Source organism: Blastomyces gilchristii (assembly GCF_000003855.2).
Source record: "Blastomyces gilchristii SLH14081 genomic scaffold supercont1.20, whole genome shotgun sequence".
Taxonomy (NCBI): Eukaryota; Fungi; Ascomycota; class Eurotiomycetes; order Onygenales; family Ajellomycetaceae; genus Blastomyces; species Blastomyces gilchristii.
The window spans coordinates 158736-182877 of record NW_003101663.1 but is presented as its reverse complement, the minus strand read 5'-3'; the positions used below and the strand labels follow the sequence as shown (position 1 = coordinate 182877).

Sequence of the window (24142 nt, the reverse complement as noted above, 5' to 3'; positions counted from 1 at the left end):
TGCCTGAACTCTACTTTGCGACCTCAGCCATGGTCTTTTTTTCTGTGTCTCCGCAAATGATATATTCCAGCCATCGCAAAGTCAAGTCGCAATGAAATCATCTCAACCCCCTTATTATGAGATACAGGGACCAAAACAACCTGCTATTCAAGATATTACATATATTGCATTCCAGTTCTAGCCCGGAAAAAAAATAAAAAAAATAAAAAGAAAAAAAGCGTGGTTCGTATCTCAATATAAAAAATTTTCACAGTTTGTCGCCACCCGTGGTTCGCGCGATTTGTCTTCCCACCGACCCGACCCGTTTATAGATAAATATATTTATATATCTCCAATTTCTTTTATGCGGTTTTTGATATCCATCTGTTCCTGTAAATTTACTTTCTCTCTGTACCAGGGAAGTTTTGTTTATTATTATTTTATTTTTTTTCTTGTCCTTGAAGCAAGATACCCCCTCTCTCGGTATTGCACTATAGCCCGTGTATATTTCATTTTTCTAGTATCTTGCGCGAATATCTAGTCGTATGAGCAGCTACAGGTAAACAAGCAATACAGCGCGGTCCAGCACAATTCGATATTCTACAATGGCAGGACCTGAACCATCAACATCCTCATCTTCGACGCCTCGGAACATCGCACAGCGTGAAACTGATGATAATGATCTACGAAGACGATGGTATATGTTTACATATTAATTCCCCCTTCAAAACATCTCCTCCCGGTTTGCCCAAGTTCTCATATAACTCCACTTGCTAACTGCTCTCTGTAGGGCGTCGGAGATATCCACAAGGCATAATACATCTTCCGCAGCGCCTAATAGCTTCGATAATTTTGCTCGTTCGTGGCAGCGGGCAGCTCATTTCCCAGAAGTCGCTCCCCGGAGATCCTCGTTCGTCCTCGCCCTGCCAGATGACGAGGAACATGGCCATAGGCTATCCATAGACGAAACCAGGGCCCTTCTGCGCCGACGTTCTGGCCCCGGTGAACGAGGGTTGGAAACCCCCTTCGGTGAGGCAGAATATTTACTCGACTACGGAACTGTAGATGCCGAGTTCGATATATCCCCGCGCACCACACCGCTACTGGGACGAAGTTACGAACCCTCGTATGGAACGACGGTGACGTCTAGAATAAGCGAATCTACCAGGCTGCACGCAGCACAGCTACATAGGGAACACCAGTTTATCGAGGCAGATGCCGCAGCGGATACGGATTCCGAACGCGAACCCTTCATCGTCAAGCGCATCCAGCACGAAGACGGCTCCAAGGAAGCCATCATCGTCGGCCAATCCACCGTCCCGCAGACAATTTTCAACTCCGTCAACGTCCTTATCGGAATCGGCCTGCTTAGCTTGCCACTGGGCCTCATGTATGCGGGCTGGCTTATCGGCATCCCGCTCCTCATCTTCTCCGCAGTGGCTACCGCATACACGGCCAAAATCCTTGCCAAGTGCGTGGACGATCCCACCCTCGTTACGTATGCGGACCTGGCGTATATCAGCTTTGGTCCCCAGGCCCGTATCGTCACCAGCTTACTCTTCTGCTTGGAACTAATGGGCGCATGTGTTGCTTTGGTTGTGTTGTTTGCTGATAGTATTGATGCGTTGGTTCCGGGCCTAGGCGCACTCCGATGGAAACTGATATGTGGTGCGATTTTAATTCCGATGAATTTTGTGCCCTTGCGGCTGCTAAGCCTGTCGAGTATTTTGGGGATTTTTTGCTGTACTTCTAGTAAGTTTTATTGAGGGGCACCGCAAAGCCCTCCCTCCCCTTAACTACTCTCCTACACTCTAATTTTTGGAGCATGGCTAACAAATCAATCAATGAAAAAGTTGTTCTGATTATTTTTGTTGATGGCATCATCAAACCAGAGTCACCAGGCTCCCTTCGTGATCCTGCGCGGACATCACTTCTTCCTGAAAACTGGAGCGCTGTTCCACTTTCATTTGGACTAATCATGTGTAAGTCTCTCCATACAGAAACCGGCTATGGGATAATTCCTTGACCTCGTGTACTAAACATTCCATATGCTTCCAGCTCCCTGGGGCGGCCACAGCGTCTTTCCAAACATCTATAAAGACATGAGACACCCGCATAAGTACGGTGTGAGTCTTTGGGTAACCTATATCTTCACGGTTAGTCCTCTACCTATCCACCGCCTGCACTACTTGCAACATTAGGCTAAATCTATCTGCCTTTGTATAGTTTCTGTTAGACCTAGCCATGGCCGTTGCTGGCTGGCTCATGTTTGGCCCTAATGTCAGAGACGAAATCACATCCAACATTCTCCGAACAGCCGGATACCCCAACTGGCTATCAGTCTGTATCGTGGCTTTCATCGCAATCATCCCATTGACCAAAGTACCTCTTAGGTAAGTACTTACTTCCCCCTATCCATCTTACCGGGACAACAAACAAGTTAACCACGAGAATTCCCAAACCCCCAGCTGCCGCCCCCTAGTAAGCACCGCTGAATCCCTCTGCGGCCTCCACCCACCCCCGCCATCCCACCGCCACCACAAAAACAAGCAAAATCCCAAATCCCAAATCCCACACCCACACCCACACCCACACCCACACCCACACCCACTCACCTAGCCCCTTCCTCCGCACAGCCGTCCAATCCATCGCCCGCATCCTAACAATCTGCATAATAACCTTCACCGCCATCGTCTTCCCCTACTTCGACCGCATCATGGCATTCATCGGCGCGAGTCTGTGCATCACCATCTGCATCATCCTGCCGGTGGCGTTTTATCTCAGGATATTCGGGAGCAGTATTCCGTTTTGGGAGAGGGTGGTGGATTGGGTGTTGTTGGGCGTTTGTTCGGTTATGGCGGTTGTAGGGACGGTGTGGGCGTTCATTCCGAGGGAGAGGATTGGGTTGAGTTGAGTTCGTTTTTTTTTTCTTTTTCTTTTTTTTCTTTTTTTTTTTTTTTTTTGTGGAGAGATATAGGGGAATATCTGATGGCGGTCTTCCTGATTGGGATGATCGACTAACCCTTAAGGTTATACGAGTTATGAATGGCATATGAGCAATCAAGATGGAACAAACTTCCTGTCAATTGTCTATGTGCAAACTATTGATTGTATACACAAGCGTCTATAATTGAAAGCTTGTGGCTAGCTGTGAGGCGATGTGCCCTTTCCATATCTTAAAGAACCTAACCTAGAGTAACAGTAAAATTATTCCTATTCCCACCGGGGTTCAGCATCTCCTTCTTAAAAACAGCAGCGGCAGCAGTAGTAGTTGCATTAGCAACGTTATATTCCCAAAGGTAATATATAAGCTTCGACGTCACCTTCCTCTGCACCATCTTATACCCCAAGCTCGCCATGATAGTCCGCAGCCGTCCCTCGGTAAAATACCGGGAATTCAGCACGCACGCCGCGGGCAGGACGAGAAATAAACACGGTAAATATGTGCTGCTACTAGGCTGTGTATCCGAAACGTCTCCTGATGCCGCATCCCCTACCGTCCCGGTAAACGGCTGCAGTAGCGGCGGCGGCGGCGTCAAAAACGCCGTTGTCCGCCGTAGCATCTCCCCCCTCCCCGCCGGATCCGAGACATAGTTCAACACCAGCGATAGGCTGATGATATGGAACTTTTCCTCCTCGCATGCGGGCAATGGGCGCTCCATGAAATCCTGCTGCAGGATGCCCTTCTCCTGTGAATGCAGGTCAATCCGCGTGACATCCAGCAAGCCGACGCGCGAGCAGGCGTTGGAGGTACTCAGCGCGCCGACTTCGAGTAACCGTATTTGCGCGCACGGTCGTGGTCGTGGTTTTGGTTTTGGTTGTGGTTTCTCCTCTCGCCTTTCGACTTTTGCGTCACCGTTTCCATCATAACCCTCTTCTTTATCACCGCCGCCCTGTTCCTTCTGCAGTTTCCGCCGCTGCAGGTGCAGCTTCTCAAACACAGGCGCCAACCAGTCCACAAGCACTTTGCTGGAATCACCGCCCCGCTCCTTCGACTGGCCCTTCTTGCTGGCTAGCTGGTAGCCCTCGAGCCCGCCATGTGCCGCGATCTGCCTGTCCAGGTCGTGCACGAGCGCTTCGTTGTTCTCAGCGAGGGCGCGGGCACGGGCTTTGTGGAGCTGGTGGTGGGCGCGGATGAGGGTGCGTGTTGCTTTGGCGGAGAGGGACGCAGCGGGTTTGCTGGTGGCGGTCGGTGGGCGGCCATGAGAGAGGGAGCCGGGGGTTTTTCCTTTGGTCTTGGGCTTGGGCCTGCGGCGGACGCTGGTTATTGTCATCTTATTAGTATAGTCTGTAAGATGGGGGTGCAAGCCACTCAGAGCATCCCATTTTTCGACGCTGTTTTAAGCCCATTTGTTGGTGATTACTACACCCACCTAAGTTACCCTAATCACGTGCCGCGCAACTTATCCATATGGATACGGAGGGCGCTACCAAAAGAATTGCGCCGCTCAGATTCAATTTATAGTTATACAGAGCATTTTTTAGTTTGTTGTAAATTACAATGAAGTCTCCATTGTCAGACTCTTTTCTGCTGCAAGCAGGAACATAAAACACTTAACTGTAAATGCAGGAGCTCAATTTGAATGAGTAAATGAACATATGAAACCAAGTTGGTAGCCTCCAAAGCCCCATTGATAACTAACAGAAGTACCTGGCCGTATAGCACAGGCAGATAGTCTCAGGCCTACTTGCGACCTAGAAGGACGCTTCTAAGACAGTTGATAGCATAAATTGCCCATTGAGACAGGTCGCGAATCTTGTGACCTGTATTGTCTTGAGACAATTTCCATGAGACAGTGGTAGATCTAAGAGAATCTTCCTAGGTCATTCTTCAGGACATGGGAGGCAATGCCAAAGGGGCCTGCTGAATTCTGAAGGAGAGCAACAAAGATCAGGAATTTGCTTAATCTTGAGTGAATTGAGAATATGTAGTTATTGGTTAACAGTAATGCTGTAACATATTAATTTAATGCAACTCAATGAACAGCATTGTAAACATAATGTAGCATCAGAACATATCTTTTGAGTGACTCTCATCATCTTTGCCCTCACTAGATCTACCCACAATTTGGTAGTGATTTGAACATTGTTATTTCTGACTTTTTACTTAATTTCCTGCTTTGCAGGAAATGCCCATTTTTGCATCCACTCAGACTCAACAACATCCTGAATGGTAGCCCTGTCACTTGGTAAATATTGAAGCATCATCCAAATCATATGCAGGAAAGCCTTCTTCTCATCCTCTCTCTGCTCTTCCATGTCTGATCACTGCTGAGCTGCATTAACAAACCAATCATACTGTTCTTTCAGGCTATCTTGGAAAGGAGCATCAGTTGTGATATCAATAGTTGCATCCTCATTAAAAAAATCGGCTCTGGACTCCCATTGTGACCACCATGGATCAGGGAGCTTTCCCAGAACACTGACTTGGTCCTGGAGTATGCCATCATCTAAGGTACTAAAGGGGCCCCCACTACCAATGATTTCAAATATGGTACATCCAAGGGTCCAAATTTCACTGGGGAATGAAAGGTTATATTTGTTATTTTGTTTGTCAAGAAAGAAGACTTCGGGTGGAACAAGATGGGGGAGTGTATATGCGTTAGTCCGTCTTGTTTTACTAGGATAGTAACTCGAACCAAAATCGGAGAGCATGATGGGCAAATAGGTAGGGGTGATTTGATCAGACTGAATTCCAACTCTTGCAGGCTCAATGATGTGAGTAGGAACTCCTGCTGGGAGAGGGTTGCCATCAACTCGGACAATAGGCTCAAGAATTGGATTGCCAAATTTCTGATACAGTTGCGAAGGGTCTATCATTCGGCGAACATCAGTGGGAAGTTGAAGAAAGATATTACCGCAATGTATATCTGTAGGATTGATTAGACACTGTGTATATCTGGAATGATTATCTACTCACCACCGTGGATAATGTTTTGTCTGTGTAAAAACTGGATGGCTAACACCAGGTCTGCAGCAATAGCTCGCGTGATACGAAGATTCAGTAGTCTGTGAAAGGCCAAGGACTTTGATTGCATCAAGCTACAACTAGTCATTTCCATGACCAGGCAATTGTGAGCTCCATTGGGACTAATTTCAATGAAATTGTCCAGCAGCTGTCTGATCAATGGGTGCAGATGAAGATGTTTTAGAATATCTACTTTCTGAGACTTTGAGGCAGAATCAGCGGATTTTATTTTGATAGCAACTAACTCCTGTTGCTTCTGGTCAGAAGCCAGCCATACTGTAGAGCTGCTGCCAAATCCGAGGTTCTGAACAATAGAGTAACATCCATCACAGAGTCAATCACCAAGCTTTAACAGGTAAAAGCTGCCTGGACAGTACCTCTCTAACCGTTCACAATCCTCAATGTATTTGTACTCAGGGGCAGTCTCAGAAGCTGCAGGGCTTTTGTCCATCTTGCGTCGAGGGCGTGAGGTGTGAAATGTTTTTAGAATAGTGGGTGCGCATTTCTCTTGTGAGAGATGCTTTGAGGGTACCAATGTTACTAATCTTCCTAACAATGGGAAGTGACATCTCCATGTAAAGTGTAAAAGACACGAATTGAAGGGGATCATTTCGTAATGGTCGGCCATAGAGTGGGAGTGGGTGACATTGTCGGAGAGAAGCCAACAGCTGGCGTGATCCAACAGACAAATTGATCTTCGCGTTTATCGACTCCTCGACCGTCAATAAGCACACTAACCCAGAATGGATTAGTGATAACAGCAATCATAGCATAGGGCAAAGTACGTCCTTCGTCTCTTCAATATAACCCATTACGTGTCAAGTAGCTTAGGTGATGACTATTTATTCTGTGTTTATTATTTTATCTCTATGTTTATTCATCTTTTATTTCAAAACTTGCATTGTGAGAAGGAGGCGGAAGTTGACCATTCTTCAATCTACCACTATTCGAGGCTTCCCTTGTTCCATAATCGGTTCGCCTTGTGGATTAAAAAAATTGTGATTGAGAAAAGAATTACGTGGGCTGCCTTGCGAATTCCCTCAGCTAACAACTCATTTTATCATTTTCCTCTTGGTGTGCTTGCTAGTGTGTCTGGAGACAAACATCAAGTCTTTCACAATAGTTCAAAATCTCGCTCCTATCAATGACTGTGAAACAGAATTTTTTCAAATGGAATTTTACTTGCAATATAGGGGAGGAGGATGCCTCTAACATTGCTTGGCTCAGCCTTACCCCTAACAATGTTCTAGCGCCGACCCGGATTGAGCATGTCCATGTTACCCCTCCTTTTACTTCTTCATAGATCTGTTTCAAGAATATTTCACCTCCAATAGACGTCTCTCCTATGAATGTGAATAGAAGAAGCGTCTTCTGGAAATTTTATACTCTACGCCCCAAGAGAGAATGGCCAACCTAGTCAAGTTCTACATCGTGGGCACCATCCCTACTCCACGGCTCCCTCAATTGATGGCTTTGGCATATTAGACTGCAAATGATCTTCATCTTCACCCAAAAGCTGTTCTCATCCGGTATGGCTCATCTAAACCTTTGCCCACGGGAATATACTAATAGGTACTAGGTCGGATATTCACAATACAACCTCTATACTTGCCACATACCAGAAAGATTCAAAGGGTCTCCATCTTACCATCTGCTTCAAAGATGCTGAGCAACTCGACGCATATCACTAGTCATGGATATGTCACAGACAGATTAAAAAACTTTATTCACGAAGCAACACACACGCCCGAAAAACAGGATGGAACTAAGAAAAAGAACAGGGTTGATGTTTGGCCTGGCGGTTTAAAATGTGTAAGTTGAAGTGGCCTATGGGCAGGTGCCGAAGCAGGAAGAGATTCAAGTTGAGTAATTTGTATGATCCTCTATGAACTTGAAAAATGTGTCAAAGCTTTGTCATTAGGCTGTTTTAAGGTATCTTCTTACAATGCAAAAAGTGAATTGTCATCTTGTAGATATATTAAGGGCTCAGGAAGTTTAAGCTAGTGAGATTTATAGGACTGTTACAACCAAACTGTACAACATCCTCTGAGCAGACTGAGGCTACTACAACAATTTGGAACAAAATGAGCTGTGTCATCATCAGTTTCATTGAGCTGATAGTCCGCATTGAAGAGTAGTTTGGCGAGCTTCTTTGTGCTTTCGACGAACGAAGTAAATAGAGAAACGCTGGTAATAGGTCATGGCGGACTTGTATGTACGATCGCGAAGGCAACAGCAATGACGACGATGATGCTTGCTCATTTTGCCAATCAATTAATAATATCAAACGGGGGGGAATCGCGTTGGTTGGGAGTTTAGGGCTGGGGATGTCATGCCTGCCACCGCTGACGAGGTGTGGAGCGTACATCATTCTCAGTTTGGATGACTTGTAATCCTATCCACCGTACCACCAAAAGAAACACTAGCATTGAGTCTGGGCTTTTTGGGCATTCTGCTCAGAATCGAAGACTCTTCATCCGCATCTTCAACTGGAGTCGTAAAGCTCCATTGCACATCCTGATGGGCACCTTCATCAAACACCGTTGATACATCAGAATCGTCTAAGGTGACAGCTTCATCCGTAGCCGTCTCTCGCTGAGACGCACAATGTTGTTGGGACTTGGCATCCGGACATCTCTCATTTGCCAACCTGATAAATCCATCCCTCTTTTCCTTTGCCCAATCCCGAGCATTTCGATATGCACATGCTCCTTGCCGAAACGTTTCCAAGTTCCCAGTCATGCCCCAAGTATTGAGTTGGGTCATAATATATTCAGGGCGATGGCCTGGGCCTTCAGGCTCAGTGAGATGAGTTGTGTATAGCTTGAGTTGACCGCCATGATAAGTTGATGTAAGAGTGTAAGCACTGTTGTCGTAAGTTGATCTGTCTTGTTGGTATGACTGGAGAGTGTGCATGCCTCGAGCTCCTAGAGCACCATCATAACAGGCTTGCCGTGTATCTACAGCCAAGGATCCATCGGGCCCTTTTGCTTCCAAAAAGAAATTTGGTACCATCGGAAGATCATCCTGTGTTGATGGGATGATATAATTGCAGAGTTCATTGCGGATTCGGTGATTGAGCTGTTCAGGACGCGCACCATAGAAGTGATCTGGCTTGGCCTGAGCCAGAGTGCCATCAGTTAAGGGGGCAAGATTTCCAAGCAGGTATCCCCCTCCGGTGCATTTGGGATCATCAACATCACCTTCAATGATAGGAATCACTGATGTTGTGACTGGTTGCTCTTTAGATGCGTGGGTATCTGCTCGTTTGAATTTCCGGAAATGCTCATCAGAGAACTTTGATGGGGAAAGGGAGGATCGGGGTCGAGCTAGTGTTTCATTGATCTCCTCCCAGTTATTTGGCATTACTGGTATTCGACCATCTGGATATTCATATCCATCAGGGTAAACACCATGATCAATTAGATTCTGCTGGAAGTTACGATTATAGGGTGTGGTGCTTGTGGACTTGGTGGTACCCCTTGTATCTGTGCTTGCTGATGGAGGAGAACCTGCGCGTCGCTTTCTACTCCGGGACCTTGAGCTCATTGCTTTTTCAAGGAAGCTTTCAGGTTTTGGATACTGTGCAATATTATCAGCAATGATGTATTTATACGGACTTGTAGTTACATACATTTCTAAGGTCAGTTAGATCAGGTCCTCCCGATCTGGAAACCCTCTTTATCTGCTTTGAACAAGTGGGTGCACAATCATGGAGAAAGGTTGGAGCAAACTGAAAAGGATTACAGTGCTTCTTCTTCAGCTCAGTGTGAAAACATTGAGTGATAGGTCGATGAAGGTTCTGGGGTGGTTTCAGGTGGCTGTTTCTTCGATCCAACTCCTCTAATGCATCTTTGGTTAACCAAATCTTTGACAGGTTATCCCAATATGCTGATGCTGATGTATCAAGCTTCTGCCTTTTCCGAAATCGTGACCTGTTGGATGGATGGGGCTTATGCTTGTGAGGCGGGTTGGAGGTCACTGAACTAGGCATATGGTCATAATCATAATTTTTTGGCTCATTTATCATGCGAGTATGCATCGAGGTCAGAAGGGGGCAGAGGTTCTTATAATTAACTTTTGCACAGGATCCCAGGTGCTTATCCGGAGATTATTGCTGCTGATGGCCAATCCTTGGTCGCTGGAAGCCAAGCAGCGAGACAAGTCCTGAATAATAGGTGCTACTACGACAATCACGTGATATAACCTACTTTTTTAAGCACGCAAAGCGCTAGGTTGTCTCCGTTAACTTGTCCTCACCCTTCACACTTCGGCATTTAATCTGGACCATGATTAGCATATTGGGGCAGTGTTTCGTTCACCTGTCAGGCGCTTGGCTCCTTGCTTTCAACCACTGGATGACTACCCACGCTTCTCCCTCCCGGGCTTGCTCTGCTGTTGGTCAGAGGTGGGATGGATTTACGTAATCGTTCTGCATCGATTTTAAAATTGTGCGTCAACGGACTGTCCACGCAGCATCTCATACACTCTGGCAGTTCATATAGATCCTGGAAGATGCAGCTAAAAGATTGACTATTCGGTGGTTGATACATATTCGAGATTCGCGTCATCCTACCATGTAAAATGTAAATACCGCTCGCTAGTTTTTGGGGACCCCATCCCATTGAACCCCCCGATGCCATAAATTCAAGGAGACTAGCATTGGAAGTTACTGTCTCATTGAAGGAAAAACTTCTCCAGTTGGTCAAAGTGTGTGGCAGGAGGACCAGCCAGCATTTTTAAACTCCACCCTTCTTCCTTTCGCTTCTCATATCCGCCATCCATGCCGCTACATTATCAACAGCCTGTTTAGGAGATCGCCTGTTCTCTATCAGGAATGACAGAATTTCAGCCAGGCTGAATTCCAGCTCCGGTACCTTGCCAGCAAACTCATGTGCTAGTGGGTCAACTGCTTCCTGTCCAAAGGCAAGCCAGAAGAGCCGAGCTATTGTTTCTTTATCTGTGAGGTGGAACTGATTTTTCACATCCACACAACCAGCTTGCAAAAGTGCGCTGTCAACTACTTCAATATGACAGGTTGTCATGATTAACACTTGGCCATCTCCTACACCATTGACAACATCAAGTAGTGTGGTCAGAGAAGCCATTCCCTCAGGCAAGCTTGAATTGACAATCTCCACATCTTCCAAAAGAATAACACAGTGATTAGAAAGGTTGATGAACAAGTTCCTCAGGCCATTATTGTCAATACTGGAAAGATTGATTGCATAGATATCCAAACCAAAACACTCTGTGATGAATAAGGTCAAGCTTGTCTTTCCTGTTCCTGGAGCCCCATGGAACAGATAGCTTTGTCAGTATGGAATGTCATGATACCACTCTCAAGCATTCAGGTTGAGGAAGTCGCGGACATTCTATAATAAATATTCTATCATCTGCAAATCTAGGATGACACTTGAAATTGGTCGCACATCCTTGGTCAAGGGCTGCCTCCACCTGTCACCCAAGTGATCAAAGATAGATGTTTTATCAGTCATTGTTGCAAAGACTTGGAAGTCCAGCAGAGTGAATTTGCTTTGAAAGCTATCTCTAGTGAGTCACAGTTGGTATGAAGAGTTGTGAGGAAAATTCCTATCAATAAATATATATATATTCATGTGCTGTTCTAGCACAGTCACTGAAGTCTCGCTACTGCAGGGCAGCTGATGTTTGGTGAGGGAAATCGTTGCTTCAATCTCGCAAATGCCAACTCATGTTTACTGGCCCCGCCTTCTTCTGATGGCCAATCTAGGTTTGATCACCGGCTATATGTATTTCCGGTAACTTATTGCCGCAGAAAATGTAAACCGATTCCTGTAACTTCAACACCAAGCATGTGGGATAAAGGAATTCGGGTAGTGAGTAGACGTTTCCAACCGCTTTCTGAGGTAAATTCGGCCATGAACTGGAGATGAACTATCCAGCAAATATTTTGTCACGGCGTTGAGACGCCTGTGCAACTCTAGAGCCCATCATGAATCAAAACTATCTGGGGGAAGCAAAATATAGATGGCGCTGGGATGCTAACAGCTTTTATCCCTTGTTTTGAGCTGTCCGAGGCAGCTAGAAAAAGAAACAAGTAGTGTAAAATAACAGTATGCATTGAGATGGCCAATATAAGCGATACTTATTATTCAATATAACACATCTACTATTCAGTTTCTATCAGAGCTATCGCATCATCATGCTCCTTAGCGCAATTTGAGAGATCCTAGCTGACGCTAAATTGGAAAGTGGTGCTAACTGTTGTCTCAGTCCATTGAATCATGCAGCACAGCACATCAGTGAGCACTTGGATCGGGCTCTCTTTGAGCACAAGTGCAATTGGAGGGGTTAGATGAGTGAAGCCGTGCGCAAATTCAATTTACCACATGATTTTTTTTAGAATCTGGTTTATTCGGTGAAAAATTCCGCAAATTCTTGCACGGCTCGGCGTCCCCAGCAAGTTAATGATGGCAGGAAATATCACCAGCAAGCAAGGTCGAGCTCTATAAAAACTAAAGATGCTGAAAGAATGCCCTTGAAAGGCAGCATAAACCTCCGTGCTTCCAACTCCATCCAACCCCAGATGTCGTTTACATGGTTGAGGCATATCGCTTATGTCCTATTTTATCCGCGAAAGTGCGTTGAGCGGAAGCTCTTCATATTTGCTGAACTCCAGTCTGACCACTGACCTGACCGGTCAGCGGTGGGAACGGTCAGTTAGCCAACTATAGACAATTCTATCCCTTTCAAGACAAGGCAATAAATATATATAAAAACAGTAGAGACAGTACCACTGAGAGTGAATGAAAGAAATACTTCAAAGAAATGAAAGATATCAAATTTCTATATTATGAGAAGTAGAGTATTATCATTCTATAATGAAACTGAGCATTGATAGCTTGTAGCTATGACATTGTGACTATCACTGTCTCTTGAGTATGTAGGTTTCACATCATGTGGACAGAATTGAGCTTAAAACAGCGACAAAAAAAAAAAGGAATGCTCTGAGTGGCCACACTCCCATCTTACAGACTATAGAGGTATTGTTGAACTTGTGAAGGGTGACAGGGTGACGACATGATCAAGTCCTTGTAGGTAGGTGGTTGAGACGTGGCGCAAAAGAAAATCGCTATGGATGTGACATTGTGGAAGTAGGAAGTAATGTGCCGTACTACTTCTCTCCCCTCTTCTCCTGCTAAATAGCGCCTCGAATTTCCTTAATCTCTCTCTTTATTATAGAAAAACCAACTTTTCCATGCAAAAAATGCTGTAACATGACATCATGTGCATCTCATCAAATCTATCTGTTTGAACACCTGGCTCCGCTCTCCGGCCTGTGCAGCTCAGATCAATCTTCAAATCTTCATTCTTTTTTTCATTCTGCTCTTTTCATATGTTCTCTACAGTATTTATCATAAGTTCCTTATACTCTTCTCTACATTCATTTTTGATCTCTGTGTTCATGGCATGTGCTGTTCATTTCAAACCAACTTTTCCATGCAAAATGCCCTGTATGTAACATGACCTTATGTGATGTCATGTGCACCCCTTTAATGGGATTGCGCAGCCGGCTCTGCGGTCTGTACGGCTCTGATTAATCTGATAATGGTGATAGGGGTGATAGGGGTGATACGGGGTGGAAGAGGGTGGTAGGGGCAGTAGAGGTGGTGGTGGTGGTGGTAGAGGGGGTGGAAGGAGTGGAAGGGGTGGAAGGAGTGGAAGGGGTGGAAGGAGTGGAAGGGGTGGAAGGGGTGGAAGGAGTGGAAGGAGGGGGGTAGGGGTAGAGAGTGGAAGTGGTAGAGAAGGCTGCGCAAGCAGCAAAGCGAGCGTTTGATGCTTGTTGCGAATGATAGAAATACTGTGGAGTTGTTGGTTCAAATATTTTGAGGTTGTCGATGCCCGCTTTGGGCTAAGCGCGGATCATAGCCACGTGACGCACAGATTCGTAGGGTTTTCAAACTAAGCGAGAGTCCAAACAACAGACGAAAGATTCCCTTGACGGAACTGACAGCGACGACGACGACAATAACCAACTAACGCCGCCAATCGACAGCCATGGCACCCAAGTCCGATAACAAGAAAGGTGAGATTCGCCTTCATCTGCGCTGCTTCTATTCTGTGTGGGGTTTTGGTTTTGGGATTTTGGGTGATGGGGAGGAACAATTGGATGTCTACCTTGATCGATGGATGAAAAGCGATTGATGACCAGGGCGCGAGGGGAGAGAAACATGGAAATTCGTTGGGATCATTGTTATTTCTGAGAAACGAGATATGCTGACGTTTTTTTGTTCGAACAATATAGCCGCAAAGCCCAGCGCCAAAGCTGGTGCCGCTGCGAAGGCGGTGCTTAAAGGTGTACGTTTGAGAAAACATATCCATTCCTTTTTCCCCCCATGATACAGATGCGCGATCCGAGCCGACTCTACCGTAAACGAAGGATTGACAGAAAAAGAAAATAGAATATAGAGCATTGGAGCACTGTACTGAGACTTCCCGTTGCAACAGGTTCATTCGCACAAAGTCCGCAAGGCCCGGACATCGACCACCTTCCACCGACCAAAGACCCTCCAGCTTTCGCGGTCGCCCAAGTACCCGCGCAAGTCCATTCCTCATGAAACCCGCCTCGACCACCACAGAATCATCATCCACCCCCTAAACACCGAGAGCGCCATGAAGAAAATCGAGGAGAACAACACCCTTGTCTTCATTGTTGATATCAAGGCCAACAAGAGACAGATCAAGCAGGCGCTCAAGACGCTTTATGATGTCGACACTGTTAAGATCAACACCCTCATCAGGTATGTGGATGGCTAAAGTTTGAAGACATTTCCCAGGCGTGTTTGGTAGGGCGGTAGGCCGTTGGCTAATGAGTGTCATTTTGTGTGTACAGACCCGATGGCTCGAAAAAGGCGTTTGCGAGATTAACCGCTGATGTCGACGCCCTTGACATTGCGGCGACGAAGTTGGCGATTGTTTAAAGCGGGGTCTTCTTTGTTTCTCTCTTCTGTTTCAGTTTACGGAATGTTGCAGGTGAAATTTCCTTTTTTTTATAATAAAATATTACTCAGTGGCTTCTGAAATTCTCCAGTCATTGAGATGTGAATGAAACCCATGTCTTTTTTCTGTTATTCGCCTTTTGCATTCAAAACTATCAGTGAGAAGTTCATGCTAGGTCAGATCGGGGTAAATACCCTGTCGCTGCTTGCTACGTAGTGCCGGTGGTTTTTTTCGCCTGTGTAAACCGATTGTGCCAGAAACGCATTGACATTGACATTTCGACAATTATTTAATACATGTGTCGACACCAGGACTAAATATAATTTATCATAAACCAATTGATGCCCATCCATGCCTATTTATCGTACAATACAAAAATGGAAGAAAACTCATATCGACCTCCAACAGCGGCCCTCCATGCCGGCATCCCCTGCGCGATCACATTCCAATATAAAAATCCCATTCCAATATAAAAATCCCATTCATATAAGAATCCCCCCAGAGACGACGGAGCCGCCGTCTTTTTTCAGCCTGGGGTATTGTAGTCGATTAATTCCGTAGCCCAGCTCAACTGGTATAAACTCCCACCGATAAACAGCAACGACAGCGCCAGCAACAATGAACACATTCATCTAGTGCCCTCTCAACTTGTCCAGATGCTTGAAAACTGCAGTGCTGGCGTCAATCCATCGGTCAACGCAGTTCTGCGCGCAGGATTCCTCGCTGCGGTCCAGATTTCCCGAGGAGATTTTGCCCGTGACACATTTCTTCCAGCACATGTCGGTGAGTTGGTGTACGCCTGGTTTAATTTAAAACGATGGGAAGCATTGTTAGTACACGTATACGTATATTATTTTGAAAGACGCGTTCAGGGAGGAAGGATGAAGGCGTGAAACCCGGTTCCTCCGCATTACTTTTTTCAGACAATGCATGGGTCCTTAAAAAGCTGGGGAAAGAGAGTGGTGGGATTGAAAAGAAAGGTAACGGGATATCATATATTTACTTGACTGGAAATTTGCCTTCTGCGCCTCGAGTGTGACGAATTGTTGAACTTCTCTTTTATCCGCCTCGTTGAGCTTGCCGACATCGATTTGGCCGTCCATTTTGTATGTGTGCGGATGGGTGGATGATATGCCTTTCTATTCCGGTTTCGCAAAAAGTGTATACTTGTTCCAAGGAATTGGATGTAGAAAGCGGTATTAATGTCCGGGAAAGGCTTTGCGGGGAGAGACGTACTTATAGATAAGTAGTTAATTTATGCCTTTTTTGAACCTGGCTTCGATTCCTTTGACGGACGTTGCGGAAAAGATCTGGAGGCGGTGACAGGCGGCAGAAAGGCCGATTTACCTCATCGCTGCCTTCAGCCTTCCAACATCCATATCAAAAACAAGAGAACAAACCATACGAGGATTACACTCGCCACATCCCCTCGTTCCACTACCAAACTCTCCTCTCTCTTCATAAAGGGAACAGACAGCCACCTCGACTAACTTCTCTCTCTCACACAACACATAAAACACCTGTCACAATGCCTCCCATCCGCAGCTCTAGGACCCGCAAGCCCCCTCCAGATGGCTTTGACGATATCGAGGACACGCTGCTCGAGTTCAGCAATAAGATGAAGGATGCAGAAAATGCCTCGCATGAGGGTAAGAAGAGACATGAAGTCCTCTGGCCGATATTTCAGATTAGCCATGCACGTATGTATATACAATATAAGATTAACTATATGATATAAAACTGAATAGTGATTTCTCCACAGGATCCCGCTACATCTACGACCTCTACTACGAAAAAGAAGCCATCTCCAAACAGCTGTATGACTGGCTGCTGAAAAATAACTACGCGGACGCCTTGCTTATTGCAAAATGGAAGAAGCAGGGTTATGAAAAGGTGCGTCCACAACGTCTCCATACACACACACACACACACACACAACATACTCAAACCCCTTCCTCTCTCTTTCTTCTTCCTTCTCCCATCGCGCCTAAACTGACGGTGATATTTCATTCAATCCATATAGCTCTGCTGCCTCCGCTGCATCCAGACCAAAGAAACAAATTTCAACGCCACGTGCATCTGCCGCGTGCCGAAAGCCCAGCTCAAAGAAGACCAGAGCATCCAGTGCGTCAGCTGTGGTTGTCGCGGTTGCAGCAGTAGCGATTAGGGTAGCGGGGAATGGGGTGGGCATAATGTGTAATGCGGAGTTTTGGGCTCTTTGGGTGTTCTTCTTCCTTTAACGGATACGCGAGCAATCCGGTATACATATATATACATGCATGGGGCCGCTGTTAGATCACTTGTAGTTAGTTGCGTTTCCGACCGTCCCGCCCCCACCCCCTCGTCTCCTAAACCTAGCTAGCCCCCTATGTGAAGCGGGTAGTGTGTCTCTTCCCCAGCCGTCGGATCCGGCCCCTCGATTTTTTCCCTCCTCCCGTTCGACGTGGGGTTGCTACGGAAATGAACCAGTCTACCTATGATGAAAGGTATTGCTACGGGGATTATACAGAAGTGGGAAACAATCTTAAGCATCCCAACCTCGCGGAATGCCACATGCGATGCCGAAAGCCTGGTTGTTGGCTCTTTTTGTTCCCCTGTTTTCATTTTCCTTGGGTATATCGCTAGGCAACATTAGGGGAGAGGATTTTGTTTTTAGAACGGACATGGGGACACGTCTCATGAGGGTAATTTTTTATTTATTTTGGGATAGGGATAGGATAGGGGATGGGATGGCGGAGCGCCGCTTGTGAGGACGCCCGGGATGAGTTTTTTTTCTTTCTTTAAAGAGAGTGGGGGAACAATTACCAACGAGCATGCAGAGGGCGGTCGTACAAAATCCAAAACCCAAGCTCGGGATGAACTACGAATCGTGTTGGTTGAATAAAACCCTTCCCCTCCCCCCGTCCAGCGCCAGGGGAGGGAGACGGAGAGGGAAAGGGAAGACAAGCAAGCAAGGCGGCGTCGATACGGGCGGGCAGGGGCGTTTGAGGAGAGTGGTTTTGTTTTTGTTTATTTTGAATTTCATTTTTCATTTTTCATTGTCCATGATCTGGGTATTTTTTGTCCACGTTTCTTTGGCCATTTTATTTCCTTATGGGTCCTGCTTCTTTTGACACGTTTTCTCTTTTCTCTTAGGTACTATCTCTCCTTCTACGAAGAAGCTGGTCCTAGTTATCGCGTCGGTAACTCGTGGAGATCTGTAGGTTGGATACGTTATATATGGGCGTGTGTATGTGTGTGTGTTTGTGTGTGTGTGTGTTGTCAGACGTTTAAGGAGCTACATACTCCGTCCGCACTCAGCTTAGGATAGATATGACCATGTCGATGTGAAATGTCGATGTGAAAGGTTATGTATGAAGAGATCATACTATATTATACCCACGAATAATACATAATCAAAAACGAGAGCAGAAACACCGTGAAGTAACTAACATAAATGAAAGAATTTAGAATAACTATAAGATATGTAATAAGTATGATACGATCTAACCACTGTATCTAACATCCATCCATCCACCTCTACCGAGGAAAAAGTAAATAAAAAACGGAGGAAAAATTGAAAGCAAGAAAAGAAGCAAAGTTCATAAAACTGCTTAAAGCGTCCTGTTGTATGCAAGTGTATAAACTGAAAATGAAAAAAAAGACAAAACAAAAAAAGCCCTCGCAAGCCCATCAGTCATAATCCCATAAGCCCGTTGTGCACATGCATACATACATTAATTAAAAACAAAAAAAAAAAAAAAGACAAAAAAACATACATATCATAGTATCATGAGCGTCGTGTTGTCGTCACCGTCCCATAATAAAACACAACAAAAAAATAGAAAGTAAAACCCCACGCACGCCTCGTTCCCATCCATTTTTTTTGGGTGCCTTCCTTACCCTATCTATCCCTTTCCAGTTCCCGTTCCTGTTATCCTCTCCCTTCGCGAAACCGGCTGTACCTGACCAGCAAAAAGACGAACGAATGAGAAGAAAAAGAAAACAGATAAAACGACAGGGTAGGAAGGGAAAACCCAGAAACACAGAGAGTTAAAATAAACACTCAAAACACCAAGAGCAGTAAAAGATATTATCAGGGAAAAAAAAGAAGAGAGATTAGCCACATAAAAGATTAAACATGAACACCCGCCTGAAATGGATATGCACAGACATTAGAGCAGAGAAGAATGGCGGGGAAAAAAAAAATAAGAGCCGCAAAAAGGTAAACCGTACGAATTGGGGAAAAAAAATGAAAAAATGCCAAGGGACGATGCAGATAACACGAAACAAACACGCTTGCAGGAAGAAACTAAGAGACCGCCCAGAAACAAACTCATGAGAAACTGTAGCCGTAGCTGTCGAAGAAGATAAATAACGGAAGCCATACCCAAGCACCATATTTGATGTGGTCATGGAATCCAAAAACAAAAACAAAAAAACAAAAAAGGGATGCAGTAGAAAAATTTAATTATGGCGGTTTGTCTCCAAGAACCCAAACCGAGCGGTGGGAAAAGGAAGCAAAATACCAAAATGGAGAGGTATAACAAAAAACCAAGAGGGCGAAACAGTCAAAAAAGCGATGATGAGAATTGATTCCAATACTCCATCCAAACGCGGAGAAGAATTTCGTTTCAAAAGCGGAATCCTACAAGTTGATTTCTCGCAGAAACGGTCGTGTTTTATTTTAGAATCGCGGGTTATTGTTATTGATGCTCCTGGATCCAAAATATGACCGATTCTGAAGAAGTTGCTTGGGAGAATAGTCATCCTTGCCTGACTGGCCGATTTTCTCAAATCCTTGCAAGAGATCGATTCCGTCAACCTCTGCCGTATCCTCACTAAAGAGGTTGAATGAGAACAGGTCATCCTGGGAGACATCGTTGAACTGGGGAGTATTTGGTTTCTTAGATGGTGACTCGTGGTACTTTAGTCCCCTCACTTTGGATGACTTGAGCGTGGGGGTATTCAGTCGATTATTGCCATGGAGGTCAGTGATATCTGCGAGCATGTTGCTGCTTCGATCAAAACGTGGACGTCTCGCTGAGCGTTTTTCTGGGGAGCCATGGGAAGGTGTGGAAATTGTGGTCGGGAACTGCTCAGCAAATATGTCAAACGGGATGTTGAGATTGTCATTTGAGAGGAAGGCGTCATCCTGGATGTTAAAGGCCGGGCTCCAGGGTAGAATGTCATCTGTCAGGCCGTACTGCTTGATTGGAGAATTCACCATTTGTTGGATTTTCTTGCGGTGGTTTTGTAGGTTTGTGTTTGGAGAGAGAGAAGGTGGGGGTTTGGTTGGTTTCTTGAATTTAATCGCGGGGGTAATAGGGGGAGGAAGCATGTTGTTATATCCATGTCGGAGAGGTGAAGATCCAATCAACTGAGTTGTGTCCTTTAATGTACCAATACGTAACGGGCTAATGTCATGCGAAGAGCTGCGGATGCGCGCAATTTCCTCCTCGGCACGACCTCGCTTAATACGGGGAGGTTCGATATCTAAATCTGAGGTTAAGATGTGGCCAGCCTTGTGTGGTCGCATGGCAGAAGATTCGAGCGAGGAATAATAACCAGAATCATTCATCGCGGCAGAGCTGCGTTTTCTTGAAAGTGGAATAGCAGCCGAACCTGTCAGTGGACGGGATGGAGTTGGAGGGGTTGCCTGACGATGAAAGACAGAAGGCGCGATGGGAGGGGAAGAATGGATTGGTGGAGGGGAAGAGAGTGGTAATCGGGTTGAATGGTGCATGGCAAGGCGTTCAACTTCATCCCCACTGTCCTCCTGGAGCGCAGGGTCAGAGGCAGGTAAAGTCGCATCGGAAGACAGGTCTATATTAACAGCCCTGTTGGATGGTTGACCGGTGGGAGGTAGCATGTAAGATGAATTAGTGATAGTTGCGGTTGCAGAATGGTTGGAGGCAGGAGCCGAAGTGTTGGTAGAGTTGTTGGTAGTGGTGGTGGTGGTAGTAGTAGTAGTAGTAGTATTAGTAGTATTAGCAGCGGTGATATTGATAGCATCAGGAGTGGCTGTAGTGGTAGTAGTTGCGCGGTTAGCAGCAATGGGCGTAGGATAGAGGCGAGGTTGCAATTCAATGCGCGGCTCTGGGCGTGGGGTGGGCTGAGAAAGCGCCGCGACCAGGTTTCGGCGCGCGGGCTTATCCCTTAAAAATTGGGCTTCCATGCCAGGCTCAATAGCCCAATAATTTCCTTTCCCAGGGTCATCCTTTGGGCGTTCCTGTTTGATGAAGGCCTTGTTCAAGCTCAGATTATGACGAATGCTGTTCTGCCAGCCCGAGTCGCCAGCACGGTAGAAGGCAAAAGTATCTGAGATCCACTTGTAGATCTGGGCAAGAGTCAGACGCCGATTTGGGGCGCGAAGAATAGCCATTCCGATAAGGATGGCATAGCTATAAGGAGGCTTTGCGCCATCATCCTCGATTCGAGGCATGTCCCTGGGATCAGGTAATTGAACGAATGATAGTTCTTCGCGCTTGGGTTTCTTTGACGGGCGGTCTTTCGACAGCGGTGCGGGTTCCATTAACGTTCGTTTAGCTGGGGTGGGACCTGCATAGGCAGATGGACGTTGGTGGAAAGCCGGGGTGTTGGATAATTTCTTTTCGTGCTGTGCGCTGATGGAATGCGCCCTGGATCCATGGGAGTGGTCCGTTGTTGGAATGCTGGAAAAAGTGGTAAAGAGAGCATGCTGGGCAATTGGGGGAGGAGCGCTCTGGGAATAAGTCGAACCGTTGGCCCGGGAATGCTTAGTTGGCGAATCTGTAGTGAAAGCGACAGGATGAGGTGCAGAAATCGGAACAAAGCTCAGTTTGTCGCGATGGTGGTGGTGGTGGTGGTGGTTGGCGCCCGGAGCAGACATGCTGGGACGCCGTTGGGGTTTCACGGGGGAGACGTTGGATTGGCCATTCGTAGTGGGAGTAAGAGCAAGATTCTTGTTAATGGATGCGTTTCTCATGGGCTGTAGCGGCATGGGAGAGGGCTGCAGGCGGTTCGGTTGATGAGGAAGATTCGAAGATGCAGATTGAGTGTTGGGAGGCTGAGTCATGGACGGGGTAGTAATGGGATGAGGATGTTGATGGGGATGTTGATGGGGATGATGAGGCTGAGGATGGGGATGGGGATGGGGATGGGGATGGGGATGGGGATGGGGAAGAGGGCCGGAGTCCTGGTAGATGCGCAAAGGCGGCGGTTGACGCGTCGAAGCCATCGCGAAAAGGGCGACGGCAGGGCCAACAAAGACAAAACGGCAGAGGGATGGGGATTTGACGCGTGAAAAACGGTGGATAGGGCGATGCTGGAGGGGGATATCGGATAGCAGTTGAGTTGGAGTTTGGAGTTGGAGTTGGGTTGGGGGAGAGAAGAAGGCAGAGAGAGAGAGAGAGAGAGAGAGAGACTGAAATCGGGTTGTGGGAAAGGCGAGATCTGCACTAGCGGGGATGTGGCTTGCTGTTGGAGCAGCTGAAGACGGCGAACCACCACAGCGCCTACCCGGGCGGCAAAGTCGAGACGAGCGAATTGGACGAGAACGAGTGCGGGAATAAGAGAGTGGTAATTGAGAGAGAGAGATTGAGATTGAGAGAGAGAGATTGATGGATGATGGATGATGGATGATGGATGATGGATGATGGATGATGGATGATGATGGATGGATGATGATGGATGGATGGTGATGGTTTGTGGGGAGAAGAGAGGGGAAACAACAGGGTTTGGGAAGGAAGACAGCGTAAGGCGCAGACAAGGGGGAGGGAGGAGGAGGAGGAGGAGGAGGAAGAGGAGGTTGATATCAACCAGCAGGGATAGAGTTATGGGCCATGCATCATCCAACAACTAACTACGACGAGCAGACGACGAAGTTGAAGGTTGAAGGAAGAAAGAGAGAGAGAGATAATATGAAGATGATAATTGAGAAATTGAAAATGAAGAAATCAAAGAAATCGACAGCAGAGAGAGAGAGAGAGACAGAACAGATCTATCGCCAATAATACAGCAAGCAATACAATACACCGCAAATACACCGCGCAAAAAGGCTAAAAGCACGGCACAGCGCCAAGCACCAGCCCCGGCGCTGGTACGGAACACGTCATGACGATACAGCCCGGAAATATACTCTATCGATCAGATCAATTACGCCTTGATCCGGATACAAATTGAGTATTTCCCTCATCGATTCCTTGGCTTATATTCCATTTTTCTGTCTTCTATATAATATTTATATTATTATTATTATTATTATTATTATATCTCTCATCAATAAGCAGGCCAGCTTGAATTGAGTTTTCGAATTGAGTTTTCTAACTAAGTTCAACTGATTTCAGGCACAAAAACAAGACAGGGTAACCTTAACTAATCCAGCGCAGCAAAAAAAAAAAAAAAAATTGGCCGAAAACGACCTCCTCTCCTCCTTGGAAGAGGAAATTAGGAAACAAGAATATATATATCCCGCTACCAATCAATCAATCATTCTCTCTGTCTCTCCACGCGGTCTCTCTCTCTCGCTTGATAGAGATGTAGAATATACAGAGCAAGCCCATATCTACCAGACCACACTACTTACTCTGCAATATAACTAACTACCAATCAATAATACCAGCATTCCTCACAAATCCCCTTTAGCGTGTCTGCCAACTCACACATCGCCAGCACTAGCCCCTGGTAGCTCTGATACAATCCCATCCAGCAATCCAATCCGCAGCACTGGGCCAGGCTGACTGTTACTGTCCGCCAATTGACCGGTCTTGCTGTGCCTTGTTTGAAACTTTCCCTGTCCTGTCCGCGGTTGGATCATTGATCCCGATACAAGGATCCAAGAACTATGTATATATGCATCGTTCAATACAAGGAAGAAAATAATGGAAAAAAGGGGGGAAAAAAGAAATATCAAATAAAATAGAATCAAGTCAAAAAATCTAATTAAATAATAGCTATGTAGTATGTAGTTACAGATGCAGGGTAAGATGGACTAGAAAAGTAAAGTAAAATGGGAGGAAACTATTCGACAAAAAAAAAAAAAACGCATGCACACAAAACCCAACCTAGGCACAACACAACACACACACACACACACACACACACACAGAGAGAGAGAAAATGTATCACCGCTCTTTTACTCGCTTTCTATTATGTATATATTTCTTTTCTTTTTTCTTTTTTCTTTTCCCTTTCCCGCTCGCGAAAAAATCCAATTCAGCCAAGTCAGGCCAAATCGAAATGAAAATGGAAAGG

At 46.0% G+C, this 24142-nt stretch overlaps 9 protein-coding genes across 9 annotated transcripts; 3 read left to right on the top strand and 6 right to left on the bottom strand.

Moving 5' to 3' along the window:
* Window positions 1-584: 584 nt before the first annotated feature.
* Window positions 585-4404, top strand: BDBG_07674 (vacuolar amino acid transporter 1; the record flags this gene model as incomplete). Its single annotated transcript, XM_002621789.2, has 6 exons — window positions 585-676; window positions 770-1731; window positions 1833-1961; window positions 2038-2135; window positions 2206-2372; window positions 2599-4404. 6 exons carry the CDS (start codon window positions 585-587, stop codon window positions 2891-2893), a joined length of 1743 nt encoding a protein of 580 aa, XP_002621835.1. The 3' UTR covers window positions 2894-4404.
* Window positions 1729-4371, bottom strand: BDBG_07673 (nucleolus protein). Its single transcript, XM_002621788.2, has one exon. The coding sequence runs from the start codon at window positions 4251-4253 to the stop codon at window positions 3165-3167; it is 1089 nt and encodes a 362-aa protein (XP_002621834.1). The 5' UTR covers window positions 4254-4371; the 3' UTR covers window positions 1729-3164.
* A 466-nt stretch (window positions 4405-4870) lies between the features above and the next one.
* On the bottom strand, window positions 4871-6626 carry BDBG_07672 (protein kinase domain-containing protein). The gene is made up of 2 exons (XM_031723196.1): window positions 5900-6626; window positions 4871-5849 (listed from the first exon to the last, which is right to left on the bottom strand). The coding sequence occupies exons 1-2, from the start codon at window positions 6039-6041 to the stop codon at window positions 5245-5247; spliced, it is 747 nt and encodes a 248-aa protein (XP_031580314.1). The 5' UTR covers window positions 6042-6626; the 3' UTR covers window positions 4871-5244.
* A 323-nt stretch (window positions 6627-6949) lies between these two features.
* On the bottom strand, window positions 6950-10081 carry BDBG_17653 (uncharacterized protein). Its single transcript, XM_031725326.1, has 2 exons — window positions 9582-10081; window positions 6950-9529 (listed from the first exon to the last, which is right to left on the bottom strand). The coding sequence occupies exons 1-2, from the start codon at window positions 9987-9989 to the stop codon at window positions 8321-8323; spliced, it is 1617 nt and encodes a 538-aa protein (XP_031580313.1). The 5' UTR covers window positions 9990-10081; the 3' UTR covers window positions 6950-8320.
* A 605-nt stretch (window positions 10082-10686) lies between these two features.
* BDBG_07671 (mitochondrial chaperone bcs1) lies at window positions 10687-11297 on the bottom strand (the record flags this gene model as incomplete). The annotated part of the gene is made up of 2 exons (XM_031723195.1): window positions 10687-11198; window positions 11285-11297. 2 exons carry the CDS (start codon window positions 11295-11297, stop codon window positions 10687-10689), a joined length of 525 nt encoding a protein of 174 aa, XP_031580312.1.
* Window positions 11298-13752: 2455 nt separating this feature from the next.
* BDBG_07669 (60S ribosomal protein L25) lies at window positions 13753-15328 on the top strand. The gene is made up of 4 exons (XM_002621784.2): window positions 13753-14015; window positions 14235-14287; window positions 14438-14730; window positions 14823-15328. Exons 1-4 carry the CDS (start codon window positions 13988-13990, stop codon window positions 14908-14910), a joined length of 462 nt encoding a protein of 153 aa, XP_002621830.1. The 5' UTR covers window positions 13753-13987; the 3' UTR covers window positions 14911-15328.
* On the bottom strand, window positions 14970-16293 carry BDBG_07668 (uncharacterized protein). Its single transcript, XM_002621783.2, has 2 exons — window positions 15933-16293; window positions 14970-15728 (listed from the first exon to the last, which is right to left on the bottom strand). Exons 1-2 carry the CDS (start codon window positions 16030-16032, stop codon window positions 15562-15564), a joined length of 267 nt encoding a protein of 88 aa, XP_002621829.1. The 5' UTR covers window positions 16033-16293; the 3' UTR covers window positions 14970-15561.
* BDBG_07667 (cell cycle control protein cwf14) lies at window positions 16283-18403 on the top strand. The gene is made up of 3 exons (XM_002621782.2): window positions 16283-16629; window positions 16692-16822; window positions 16953-18403. The coding sequence occupies exons 1-3, from the start codon at window positions 16458-16460 to the stop codon at window positions 17094-17096; spliced, it is 447 nt and encodes a 148-aa protein (XP_002621828.1). The 5' UTR covers window positions 16283-16457; the 3' UTR covers window positions 17097-18403.
* BDBG_07666 (forkhead transcription factor HCM1) lies at window positions 18152-23105 on the bottom strand. Its single transcript, XM_002621781.2, has one exon. The coding sequence runs from the start codon at window positions 22125-22127 to the stop codon at window positions 19596-19598; it is 2532 nt and encodes an 843-aa protein (XP_002621827.2). The 5' UTR covers window positions 22128-23105; the 3' UTR covers window positions 18152-19595.
* Window positions 23106-24142: the final 1037 nt, after the last annotated feature.